General features: G+C 57.2%; 2 protein-coding genes across 14 annotated transcripts in view; both read left to right on the top strand.

The window, feature by feature from the left end:
* LOC119848055 (death-associated protein kinase 2-like) overlaps nt 1-9,453 on the top strand; it is a 30,619-nt gene extending 21,166 nt beyond the window's left edge. For all 13 annotated transcript variants that reach the window (XM_043501743.1, XM_043501742.1, XM_043501749.1 and 10 more), the window contains 9 exons: nt 705-843; nt 2,006-2,135; nt 3,528-3,576; nt 4,246-4,272; nt 5,275-5,427; nt 6,136-6,181; nt 6,842-6,931; nt 7,541-7,624; nt 8,310-9,453. In XM_043501743.1, the coding sequence (XP_043357678.1) occupies nt 705-843; nt 2,006-2,135; nt 3,528-3,576; nt 4,246-4,272; nt 5,275-5,427; nt 6,136-6,181; nt 6,842-6,931; nt 7,541-7,624; nt 8,310-8,390 (799 nt within the window). In that variant the 3' untranslated portion in view covers nt 8,391-9,453. The remainder of the gene's footprint in view (nt 1-704; nt 844-2,005; nt 2,136-3,527; nt 3,577-4,245; nt 4,273-5,274; nt 5,428-6,135; nt 6,182-6,841; nt 6,932-7,540; nt 7,625-8,309) is intronic.
* Nucleotides 9,454-9,590: 137 nt separating this feature from the next.
* Nucleotides 9,591-12,852, top strand: part of INSRR (insulin receptor related receptor) — a 38,544-nt gene continuing 35,282 nt past the window's right edge. The window contains 1 exon segment of the mRNA XM_043502274.1: nt 9,591-12,337. Within this exon segment, the coding sequence (XP_043358209.1) occupies nt 12,223-12,337 (115 nt within the window). The 5' untranslated portion in view covers nt 9,591-12,222.

Below are 12,852 nucleotides of genomic sequence, written 5' to 3'. Positions count from 1 at the left end.
GTGAGTGCCACAGTAAACTTTCACCCCCCCCCCCCGTAACTGCACAAGGCAACCAGGACCCTATGTGATCTATGCCTGTATGTGTTTGTACACCTACCTCTGTCTGCCTCGTACGTGTGAGATGATGATCTGTCTGGATAGCGCCTCCTGTCTATAGGCTTCTACACGATGGCTGTACAGGGGTCACTTTCCTGCCTTCGCTGAAATGCAGCCACTTCTTAAGTGGAACGCTGCAGCTGATTAACGGCAGCATTGAGCAGGGAGCACACGTCCTGCTCTGAAATGCAGCCACCTCTGAATGTGGCAGCTGTAATGGACAGGAACTGCAGAATGGAATTGGATCAGAGTCTTCAAGTGGGTCGCGCCTAGGTCTGTAAGTCAGAACTCCTGGGTTCTAATCCCCACGCTGCCCTATCCTGCTCTGTGACTCCAGGACAAATCACTCCCCTCTTTGTGCCTCAGTTTTCTGAGGGGGGATGTGGTACTGACCCCACTGATGTCAGGGCTTTAAGATCCTGTGATGCCAGGGTCCAATGGAGCGCCAGGTGTTTACACCTCACACCTGTTCTAGCATGAGCTTGCTGCTGTCCCTACCCCTCAGGACATTGGGGCTCCAGCAACTCCCCGGGCCCTGCCAAAAGTGGGAGCAGGATTAGGCTCTCTGATGTTTCTCGACCTCACTCGCTCTCCCACTCTGCTCTCAGGATCCGTGGTGGGGAGCTCTTTGACTTCATTGCCGAGAAGGAGACGCTGATGGAGGCGGAGGCCATCGAGTTCCTGCAGCAGATCCTGCAGGCCGTTGCCTACATGCATGGGCGGCACATTGCCCACTTCGACCTCAAGGTGCCCAGCCCCCTCCCTTCCCGGCACAGGAACTGCCTCTAGTCCCTTAGCTGTTGATTCTCAGTCCCTCCCGTCTCCTGCCCTGCATGTGGGAGTGGGTTGGAGATGGGCAGGAGGGGGCCAAACGCCCTTTGTAGCTTTGCAAGGCCTTGCCTGGTTCTCGGTGTAAATCAGAGCAGCCTCAGGGCTGCTCTAACTCGCACTCTCCTCCCTACGGAGCAGCGAATTCCCATAATGCAGCTTGCTCCAGCCATGCCTCCAATCTGACCCCATTCTGGGGACTGGGCCAATGCAGGGCCCGTAAAACCAGTTCCGCCCCAGCCAGGGAAGCCCTGTTCATGGGGGCAAGGAGGGGTTGTCATGGGGGCTACAAGGCCTCTTTACACTGCCAGAGCAGCCTCAAAGACCCAGGCCCATGGTGCACAGCCTGTGGCTTTTCCCATTCCAAGGGGGTCCGGAATGGACCCACGCATGTGGGTTGGACCCATTTCAGAGCCCGCTGTCCTCTCAGGCTGCCTCCTGCCCGTCCCATCTCCTCTTCCCTCCCTCTGCTCTCTTCTCATCGAACTCCTAGCCCGGCCACTGAGGTTACACTGACACCTGCTGGCCAGCACAAGTCTTTACACCTGCAGTGTCATCCCCCCCCTCTGCCCCCCCTTCTCCAGCTGGAAAGCAGCTGTAGAAATTAGATATCCCCTCTGCTCCGGTGCAGGGAGATGGGGCCAGGGCCGTGGGCTAAAATGCAGCCCAGACAGTGGGGCTGTTCTCCCTGGCTGCATGGATCTCCCACTTCCATGCTCGGATCTTAGCCTTGCCTGGCAGGAGTCTCAGAAAGAGCTCAGCTGGGAAACCCTTCAGCCTTCTGCATTCCCATCTTGATCCCTGCTGGCTCCCCCTCCAATCACAAGCCCACCGCAAGACTATTCCTATCTCCCCTACTGCCACAACCCAGCAGTGGGCACGGGGGAGGCTGTGGGGCACGGGCAAGTTGACCCTGTAAGCCCCGATGCCCCTTATGTCTGTCTGCACCAGTGCAAAGTGGGTGTGAGATGCTGCCCATCCCGATCTGATCGTGTCCCTGCGCTTGCTTTGCACTGGTGTCAATGACCACGTGGGATGACGGAGAACTGGACTCATGGTGTCTCCCACCCCTCCCCCACAGCCGGAGAATATCATGCTGCTGGAGAAAGATGTCCCCAACCCAAAAATCAAGATAATCGATTTTGGTCTGGCCCAAAAGCTGGAAGATGGAGTAACCTTCAAAAGCCTTTGTGGGACTCCACAGTACATAGGTAAACAGCTGAGCATGAATGATCTGCTGGGACAGTTGCCAGGAGCCTGTGGGACTCCTTGGCATAGTAGTCTATTGGGGTTAACCTGTGGAACTCTCTGCCACAAGATATTGTTGAGTCACATGGTGAGGGCCCTACCAAATTCACAGTTCATTTTGGTCAATTTCTTGGTTATAGGATTTTTAAAAAATCTGAAATTTCATGATTTCAGCTATTTAAATCTGAAATTTCATTGTGTTGTAATTGTAGGGGTCCTGACCCAAAAAGGAGTTGCAGGGGCAGGGTCACAAGCTTATTGTAGGTGGGGGGAGGTTGTGTATACTGCTACCCTTACTTCTGCATGGCTGCTGGTGGCGGCTGTCTTCAGAGCGGGGTAGCTGAAGAGTGGCAGCTGCAGGCTGGGAGCCCAGCTCTGAAGGCAGCGCCGTCGCCAGCAGCAGGGTAGAAGTAAGGATGGCATGGTAGGGTATTGCCCCCCTTACTTCAGTGCTGCTGCTGGCGGGGTGCTGCCTTCAGAGCTGGGTGCCCGGTCAACAGTCGCTGCTCTTTGGCTACCCAGCTCTAAAGGCAGCGCAGAAGTAAACCTGGTAATACCATGACCCCCCTAAAATAACCTTGTGACCATCTTTGCAACTCCCTTTTGGGTCAGGTCCCCCAGTTTGAGAAACACTGGTCACCCCCATGAAATCTGTATAGTATAGGGTAAAAGCACACAAGACCAGATTTCTTGGGGGGAACCAGATTTCATGGTGCGTGACGCGTGGCTGTGAATTTGGTAGGGTCCTACACATTCTGTAGCAAGATTCCTGAAAGCCTGAGGCAGGGACCTGAAGAATAATCTCGTGCGTTTCTGCAGCAGCTTTCATCCCCAAGCACTTGGGAATACTCGATAGCAAGGAATTTCCCCCACATCTAAAATGGAGCCACCTCTGGGGCAGAACACAGTAGCTACTTCGAGGAACATACAGACACTTTAGGACGGGAAGTGAAGGAGACTCTTGTTTCCTGCCAACTTGCAGTGGGGGTGGATTGTAAGGAGGCAGAAGGTGGTAACCAGAGTTCTGGGGGTTTGTAGCTCTGAACAGATCTTCCCTCCCCAAAGAACCAGGGGATCTTAATGACCGCCCATGGCTTGAACTCTGGGTTCCTGGCCTGTCTGAAAGAGCAGCCCAGCACGCCCTAGCACCACTCAGAAGCAGTGGGAATGGCTGGATTTTAGAGATGGAAACCCAGCGGGGTGAGGGGCGTCCAGGCTGACCCTGCGGTTGTATATAGAGAGGTCATTTGTGCTTTGACTTGCTGTACATCTCATGTCCCATGGGGGTGAAAGGAGTCGGGCAGTGGATGCAAAGTGACTAGTCTGTATTTCTATTTTTTTTTTTCTCCTCCAAGCTCCCGAAGTGATTAACTATGAGCCTCTGAGCTCGGCAACAGACATGTGGTAAGGACGGGGAGTCTGAGTGGTGCCCCTCATTAAAGTCGTGGCTCGGGCTAGGGGTATAACATGAGCTGTGGTCGGCTCGGCCAAGTTCTCAGCCTCACCCAGGCAGTATTCCAGGGTCTGTTGGCTTTGTTTTGAACACGCCACGTGCCGCTGGGGGACGATTCCCCGGCCTCTTGCATCCAACTGAAGAGCCACAAAAATGATCTGACCGTGACCATCTTAAGGAGCTCAGTCTGCTCAGCTCCTCAGAGCGATGATTGCAAGGTGACTGGTGTTTGAAGTACCGTTGGGGGGAGAAAACACCAGCACCTCTTTTCTTTCTGACTTTCCTCCCATTTGTCATCCTGCTTAAGAGTTTCTGCTGTCCAGTCAAGGAGCATGTGGGCCATACGATTGGGGGGGGTGTCAGTCGCATGCCAGGAATAGTGGAAGCGAGTAATGGGCTAATGCATCATAGAGTGGAAAACTGCTCAGTGAAAGGGAGGGAGTGACGCTGGATCAGCAGGATTTGGGATAAGGGTTGGGAGGAAAAAAGGGTGAAATTTACTCCACTCTATTTATTTACAAGGATCCCCTCCTTGATTTCTACAAATGTAACCTGTGCGTACTGATTGTCCGCATCTAGGTTAGGCCAGTTAACCTAGAATGTGTCTTTGTTTATTTCAGGAGCATTGGCGTTATTACCTATATCTTGTAAGTACCCAACATCTTGGGTGTCTCTTCTTGTCTGACCCTCCTGTCTTTAGCCCTTGTTTTGGGTTTTTAATCCAGAGGCCACCCCCAAGCGCATCATTGGAGGTCAATATCATTGTACAGAGTGGGAAACTGAGGCACAGAGCAGGGTCACCGCTTCCCCAGGGGCTCTGCAGCAGGGCCAGGAAGGGAATCCAGGTTTCCGGAGAGCCAGGCCTGCACCCTAATCACTGGACCCTACTGCCTGCCCCACAATTGCTCACAGCAAAGCAAGCTGCGCTCCAATCGTGGGAGCGCGCCCCTTCTCTGAGTGATGGGATTGGGATGCTCAGCTGCTCAGCACTTGGATACCTCTGCGTGGGACGTGTACTTAGGTTAATTGGGCCTGTCTCTTGTTTACATTACAGCCCCTTTACACCGCGCTGGCCTGGAAGTGACAGAAACTGTACCTCCTCCCCCTCTTTCAAACTACTTTACGCTGCTGGCGTGGTGCAAAGGAAAATCAGGCCCTTAGACTACAAATAGCTTTGGGACATGGAGCATGTCTGCCTCTGTTTGTGCACAACCTTGCACGCAGGGGCCCTGATCCTGGCCAGGGCTGGCTCCGATCCTTGGCTGGTATCAGTCTGGGTCAGAGGGCAGGTAGAAGGGGCCCTAAGCCAACCTTTTGGGCAAGAACTCAGCAGTGAGGAGTGGATTGTGGGGGTGGGGAGGGTTTCATACCAGTTGAGGATCGGGCTGGCTGTATGGTCCCTGTTACCTGGCTCTCAATGTCCAAAGCCTGCTGTAGTCCATGTTTTCTGGACAAAGAGGCCGGGCTCCCAGCAGGTGGGTGGACGTCACAGCCTTTGTAGGATGGGTGGGTCTCTCACCCTTCTCTGGCTTGCCTCCATGCATCAGAAAGGTCACATTGGGAGCCCGGAGCTGTTCCTGACAGCTCCCTGTGGGGGTCAGGGGCCCACTGGACTCAATGAGCTCTCAATGGATCCTTGTCTCATGCAGGCTGAGTGGGATGTCCCCGTTCCAGGGTGAGACGGATGCCGAGACTCTCTCCAACGTCGTCGCTGGCAACTACGAGTTTGAGGAAAAATTCTTCAGCGAGACCACCGATATGGCCAAAGACTTCATCCAGCAGCTGCTGGTGAAGGAGCCTGGGTAACACCTGGCATCGCCACAGCCCGCTGGGCAGCAAGACCCTGAGGCTGGCACCTGCCAACCATGGGCAGGGGGTTACCCTGGCAGAGCAGCTCAAAAAGCGGGAGCCCCTTAATCCCTCTGCTGGAGCAGGCCGCGCGGGGTGACATTAACCTCTGGGTACAGCCAGCATAAAGCACCTGGCAGAGGGCTCTGGTGGGGGCCTCATTCTGTCACCTGGCACTGGGTGATTTCCACCCCTAAGGATCTGGGCCAAGTGTGATTCCAGCTGCCGGGGGAGGTTTGTTCAAGCCAACATACCCCCATAACTCCAGCTGGAAAGGCTGGCACAGAGGGTGCAGGCTGGCCCGTGATTAGGTCCGTCCTGCATGGCACAAGCCAGCCGGTCCACGGCAGGACCACAACCTGTAAGCCATTGGGGGCCAGTCTGATAATCTGGGTGCCCTGGTGGCACCAGAGAAGGGCTGGCATGCAAAGAGGGGACATGAGGGCATATTGAGGGGGGACAATTGAATCCTTTGCACTACACGGGTGGGCTGGGGAGATGGCTCTGGGGGGCAGGGAGCAGATTCCTGACATGGGAGGTTCTCAGCAGGGCAGGGAGCACCAGGAGGGGAAAGGGCCCGGGTTTCCCAGAGAGAAGGAGGGGGAAAGGTTTTTCTTTTCTGGTGAGAAAGCGGCAAACTGTTCCCGTTCTCCCTGCTGCAGGAGTCGCATGAGCGCAGCCGAGAGCCTCGTCCATCCGTGGATCAAGGTGAGGGGGCTGCTTGTGTTTCCAGATGGACCCGGGGGTGCGTGGGGAGGCGGGGACGGCCAGACTAGCAAGGGGACGCCCACGGCAGTGTCCGGTGGGTCCTGCTGCGGCCCTGGGGATCAGGGCAGCCACTCCTGGTAGCTTCGCTCTTTCCCGAGGGCCCAGGCTGGGGGGAGGGCATGGAGCCTGGTGTGAAGCCAAAGACTGGGGGCAGGCTGCAGAGGCAGCTGGCAGGTGGAGAATTGCCCTTGGGCCATCGAATACGGGATGAGCCCTTAGTGGCAGGGAAGCCTTTGTACGGGGCTGTTTTCTGCACCACCAGGAGTCAGATCCCTCTGGGAAACGGGCACCTATAGACAAATAACGACTTTCCAGGGCAGCTGGTGAAGAGACAAGTTCCCTCTTTCCTCCCATGCCCCTGCAGCTGCCAGGAGACCTCAGGGGTTTGGGGAACCCCGGGCTCAGTTCCCTAGTTGAGCAGGGGGTGGCAACTGGACTCCGCTGCTCAGCTCAGGGCCTGTTCTCAACTCCGCTGGGTGTTTGTGGGTACAGGGGATTCTCCCTCTAAGGGTACCGGGTTCTCCCTGCTGCCTGTGGGCACAAGCTGGGGCTTGGGGTGGCATGCTGGGTGTGACTGCTCACGTTTTTGCCCCCTGGCAGCCCCTGAGCCGGAAGCAGGCCACCAACCGCAGCCGTTCCTCCATCAACATGAAGAACTTCCGCAAGTTCAACGCCCGCAGGAAATGGAAGGTAAATCTGCCACGGCTCCTCTGGGGGCACATCCACGGGGGCAGCCGGGTGCAGCAGAGAGTGCTCTCCCTTCCCAGGCAGGGCTGGCCCCCGTGCGGCTCTAGGGGGCGCTGTGCTGCTAGGAGTGGGGCGGGTGCCTCATGGGGGGTGCTCTCCCCTTGCAGTCAGTGCTGACCCCAATGCCACAGGGAGCCCTTGGGGGCACTTGCCCCTTGTATGTGCGACACTAGGGGAAGACCATTCGTTGTTCCATGGCCCTCTTTGAAACAACAGAGGCATCAAGCCCCAAGCTCTGGCTACATCTCCCTGACCTAAAATCCCCTGGCTCATTTCAGCTGGGTGCAGGATACCTCTTTGCTTCCTGTCCTAAACTTTTGAACGGCTGCTCCGTTCCACCCCAGAGGTGGCCGCATTTTAGCAGCCGGGAAGAAATCCTTCAATATGAAAGAGGCTGCATAACAGCAGGCTCGTTAATAGAAACATCGCTTGTGTGTGTGTGTGTGTGTGTGTGTGACACCCTCCTAATATGGGGGTGTGGGGGCTCAAAAGATCCTTAGCCTTAAGCTGCCCCATTGCATGTTTTTTCCCCCCCCCCCCCCATCCCCTCAGCTCTCCTACAACATGGTGTCTGCCTGCAACCGGCTCGGCCACCTGAAACTCTTGTGTGGCCAGAAGAAGGAGGATGAGACTCTGGTGAGGACTTGTTGATTTAGCTTGAGAACTCGCTCCCTGGGCAGGCAGCTCTTGGGGGAGAGCGCTGGGGACCTTTCACTCCGGACTCACTGCTTAGGGGTTGGGGGAGTGATGGATGAATGGGCAGGGGTAGGCTCTGGGCTGGGATTGGTGGGATGGGTTACAAGTTGGGGTTAGTGTCAGGGGTCACATGCTGAAGGGTTTGGGGTGCGGTTAGATGCTGGGATGAGTGTTGGGGGAGTGGGGTGAGTGGCCAGGGTAGCATTAATTATCTGGGTACCCAAGCAACCCCACCTTCCTGGAGCTCCAGGCACCCCTGGGGGTTTAGAGCCAGGGCTGATGCTGGCTGGCCAGCTGGCTAGTTAATGAAACACTTCATGCTGGCCTTTCTGCTGCTTCTGGGTGCCCAGGGCTGGCTGGCATAGACCTTGCCCGCTGTGCGCAGGATCTGCCTGGGGGCAGCCAGGGCAGGGCCGTGTGTGTGTGTGTGTGTGTGTGTGTGTGCGCATGCGCACCAGGGGGCCCATGTGTGTGCGTATGCATGGGGGATCTGGGTGTGCACGGGGGGGGTCTGTGTGCATGGGAGCCTGGGTGTGCACCTGTATGTAGGGGTGTACACTTATATCATGTGCCCTCCATCCTATCCCCCTCTCTGACCCTCTCTGGTGCTCCCCCCATTTTCCAGCGTGGCTGCGAGAGTGACCAGGAGGGCGAGACCACCCACGCGGTGACACTGCTGCGCCGGCGGAGAAGCAGCTGCTCTTGAGACCTGGCCCCCCAACCACAGACTCCAGCATGCTCCCGCCCCCTCCCCACCCTCTGCATCAGCTGGGGAGGGGCAGTTGCATCCCCCAGAGGTGGGAAAGGGGGGATCCGTGCTCACGACCCTGTGAGATCAGACACCCCGGCAGCTGGGCTCCATCCACCGAGACCCGAACAGCGGGAAGGGGCATTGACTTTGGTCGGGGGAGTGGGAGGCGGCTGGAAATGGGATCCTGCCTCTTCACCCCTGCCCCATGCTCCTCTCTAGCCAGATGCCTGAGGACTGGGAGTGAGCTGTGGATGGAGCTGGTGAAAAGGGAACACGTGTCAGTGGGTGAAGCTCGGCCGCTGCCCGCAGCACCTTGGCACCTGGTTATCGTGTCTGTAGGGCGAGGTATTGGGGGATGAGAGAAGAGATCCCTGCTATTGACTCTTTCATTATCCCTCCCTTATTCAAACAGAGCCCTCCCACCTCCCCACCATTAGGGCCTTTCAGGGTGCATTTTCTGCACCCCTCTTATGCTTTCCAATAGGGAACCCCCCCATGTGGCTGTTCTGTCTGGCACTCGTGGGGTTAATTGGAACCTTTCCCCCACCCCCCCGCATTCTGCTCACTTTCAGATGGTGTGTTCTGGAACTCATGGGGTTAATCCAACTGTACCCCCCCCCCGCCCCGCACTTGCCCTAAAGCACTAGGGGCTCTGTTTATTCCAGCCCTCGTGGGGTTAATATGAGTCTCTTTCCCTCCCTTGCACCTCACTTCCCCTCCCCACTCCACTCCGCCTGCTGACCCCCAGCAATACGCTGGGCGGGGATGGATGGCGGCTCTGCATGTGCGAACGGCTGCCATGTGGTGCCGGATGTCTTTACCCAGCTGTTGAGGGGCAACAGGAAGCCAGGTGGGTGCCCCTTCCCCAGCACCCCACAAACCCTTGCATGCTGGCCTAAGGTGCATGGCAGGCCAGACCCCCTCCCTCCCTGCCAGCTATCCAGGGATGATCTGCCCAGGTCATTTTTCCCCCCTGCCTGGTTATTTTTAAAGAAATAAACATGCCAAGCGTCTCCCCTCTGGCTCCTGCCTGCTCTGGGGGCCTTTGCAATGCGGGTCTGACTCCCAAGGGGCAGCCGGCTCAGGAACCAGCCTGGCCTACCCACGCTCCACAGCCGTGGCTCGAATCATCCAAGCAGAACCGGCTCCGCTCCCTGGGTGGCGCTAGAGCTCAGCTCATGGCACTGGGCATCTCCCCAGCTGGATCTCTCAGGCAGGTTGGTAACTGGGCCCTCCAGGGTGCTGGCCCTGCACTTGGTGCTGTTGAGGACCGAGCCCCACCGCTCTCCCCGCCCTTGGGCGCTGGCGGGCTAATGGCCTGTCTGTCCCTGTCAGGGTAGGAAGGAGTAGCGGTCAGACAACACCTGGCCAGGGCGTGTCCCTTAAAGGGACGTAACAGGTGCTGACTAAGCACCCTGAAGGCAGGGACAGTCGATGCTTTCTGGTCAAGGTCCAGACTCCCGCGACCACGGGAACAATAGGGAGGATAAGAGGCAGACCGGCTTTGGCGCCTATAGCCTCCCCCTGCCTTACAGGGACAGCTGGGGGAGATGAAACCAAACTGTTGGCTGGGGAGCAGCGAACTGGTGCAGGTGAGCGCTCTGCCCTCACAGGAACATGTGCAGAACTAGAAGGGGGACGGGGATGCAGACAGGAGCTGGCTGTGAGCCGCTGACGAAGGTAGCGGCCACCGTTGCCAAGCCGTATTCAGGGTGGCCGCTCAGGTTTCTGATTGACTGCGCAGCCCCCAGCGCAATGGGCACTGCTCCTATAAGGCAAAATAATCTCAGAGGGGCCTTGGGAATTTAGAGCATATGAGTGCAGCACTTTGCTCATGCCAAGGGGTTTTAAACCCCCCCTCCCCTCCATCCCCACTTTCTTCATCACCCGTGGCAAATCTGCAACCTGCAGGACCGGAGCGCACAGGGGTGTGGATCTGCCTGGTCTCACCTGGGAGAAAGGTGACAGCTGGAAAAGCCCATTCCATGAAACCGCTGACTCAGAAAAGCAGTTGAGTTTGCCAGAAACCCCAGGTTACTACGCTCAAGGAGAAGGGCAGGCGTGGGAGCTGATTAGTGGTGGTTTGTTTCGTTAAGCTGAAAGCCAGAGTCCCTATCTGTGCGGATCAAATGTGCCCCCCGCAACGAAAATTTGCTGCCAGGTATTTACTGCCCATGCCATTAAAAGTGCCTTTAACAAAAGAGAGGTCAAAGCTGGGTCTGTGGTACAGTTCCCCTGCTTGATCCATCCTGGAGGGATTCTCCACCGCAGCCCTGATCCACCGTGAGGCTGCGGGAATATGTTACTCCACTGTGGCTAAATTCCACAGCTTGGGTGCAAAGAGTTCACCCCAAATGCAGCAGGCACCCACTAGGCCAGCTTTTCTACGACTCCACTGCCCTTCCAGAACCCCTGCCCCAGCCTGACATCTCACTGTACCCCCACACTGCATCCCAGAAAGAAGGGGATGGGGGTAAGTGCTGCATTGCAAAGGGCCTGTCACCTCTGCTGCTTAGGAAGGGGACAAGGAGGCAGGAAGGAGCCATTGCTCCTGATCAGGTGGCTGCTCTTCCAAGAGGTGAGGGGAGAGGGGCTAGTCTAGCTGGCTGGGGCAGGAGAAGATCTGGCCCTTACAGGCCCTGCTAGGGTCTAATACAACAGGAGTGGTTCAAAGGACCCCTGGTCCAGTTGCACCAAGCTGTTTGATGGTTGTGTGGGCTATTTAGCTGAGACTCTCTGCATGTACTTTCACCTAGGAGAGGGGGATTCTCTGCAAGAAGTTTGAAACGAGAGGCAGAAAAAAAATCCCATTTGGCTTGAAAGTTTCCCCTGAAATTTTGTGATTTTTGAAAAAACATCCAGTGGCCTCTCTGCAATTGTGCCCACCCCTCTGATGCCTGGGCGCTGATCCATAATGAAAGGTCACACCACGTTCCCCCCAGCAACAGCTCCCCAATCCTCCACCTACTATCATGAAGCTCATGTTACAGCTGGGGAAACTGAGGCCCAGAGACTTGCCGGGGGGTCGTGCAGTTGATGGGTAGCGGAACTGAGGCTGTTGATTCCCGGCTGCAACCCCCGCCTCGCAGTTAGCTGGAGCATTTGGGGGAATCTCTCTTGCCTGGTCAATCTCTGGCTCCTTATTTCCCAAACAAGCTCCCCCCTCCCCGTCCCTTGCTCAACCCCATCTCGGTTCAGTTTTCAGGCTAAATATTTTGAATGTAGCAATCGAAAACAAAAGTGAAGCTGGCCCAAGGCCCCTCCCGCCTGCTCGGAGCCTGGCAGCTCCCCCCATGCCATCACCCTGCCTGCAACCCAGCCAGAGCAGCGGTGGAAGGAGGCAGGGCCCCTAGGAGAAGGTGGGACTGCTTTGGCCCTGCCCCTGGGCTGGAGTTTCACCTGGCTGCACTTGGGGAGGGCAGGAGGCAGCTTCGCCTGACTGTCGGCGCCCAGGTGTGCTGCCAGGTGCACGCTCAGGGCCTGGCTCCTCGCCCAGTTCTATGCATGGAGCATGGACATTGGGGAGCCCGGAAGCCGGGGGCTTTCTCCTCGGAGCCTGGACTGAGGTGGATCGAGGCCGATTGCGGTGGAGGCCAAGGAGTGGCACTGTCCCTGCCGGTCCCCTGGGAATGAAGTGGGAGGCGCTGGGGTCCCTCTGTTCCCAAGCTCCGCAGTCTGTGTGGCGCCTGCTTCCCGCCTCATAAGAGGAGCTGCCGGGGGCGAAGGGCGTGAGGGCGCATTCTGCCTTGCTTTGGAGAACGGCCGGGGGATTTTCTGTTTATGGACCATGGGGGTGAAGAAGGAGACAGCAGCATCGTTGTCCCTCTGCCACCTGCTGCTCGGGATAGCTTTGCTGGTGCTCAGCCTCATCCCGCTTGTGCCCGCGCTGGCCACCACCGGCAGTAAGTTTCCCCAGCCTGACTAGCAGGCCTTGAAAGTCCGCTCCTGGGTTGCCGAGAGAGGCGAGACTGGCTGGCGGGGGGTGCGCAGCCTCAGCAGAGTCTCTCCCGGTGGAGGCTGTGCGGGATGGGATGGGTGGGTGACCCAGAGGTGAGGGTTAAGACAGCGGGCTGGGACTGCAGATGCGGGGGCTAGTGGATGCAGCACGAGGCTGGTGGCCAAGAGATTCTGGCTCCTGTTCTCGGATCTGCACCTAGCCTGCTCCATGACCTTGGGCAAGTCACATAAGAGTGGCTGTGCTGGGTCAGTCCAATGGTCCATCTAGCCACTAGCCTGTCTCAGGTGCTTCAGAGGGAATGAACAGAACAGGGCAATTAGCGAGTGATCCATCCCCTGTCGTCTGGTCCCAGCTTCTGGCGGTCTGAGGTTTAGGGACACCCAGAGCATGGGGCTGCGTCCCTGACTGTCTTGGCTAATAGCCATTGATGGACCTATCCTCCAGGTACTTATCTAATTC

The sequence above is a fragment of the Dermochelys coriacea genome, chromosome 24, assembly GCF_009764565.3.
Source record: "Dermochelys coriacea isolate rDerCor1 chromosome 24, rDerCor1.pri.v4, whole genome shotgun sequence".
NCBI classification, from domain to species: Eukaryota; Metazoa; Chordata; order Testudines; family Dermochelyidae; genus Dermochelys; species Dermochelys coriacea.
Note: the sequence above shows the minus strand (reverse complement) of the source record. Positions and strands in the feature narration are given on the sequence as shown.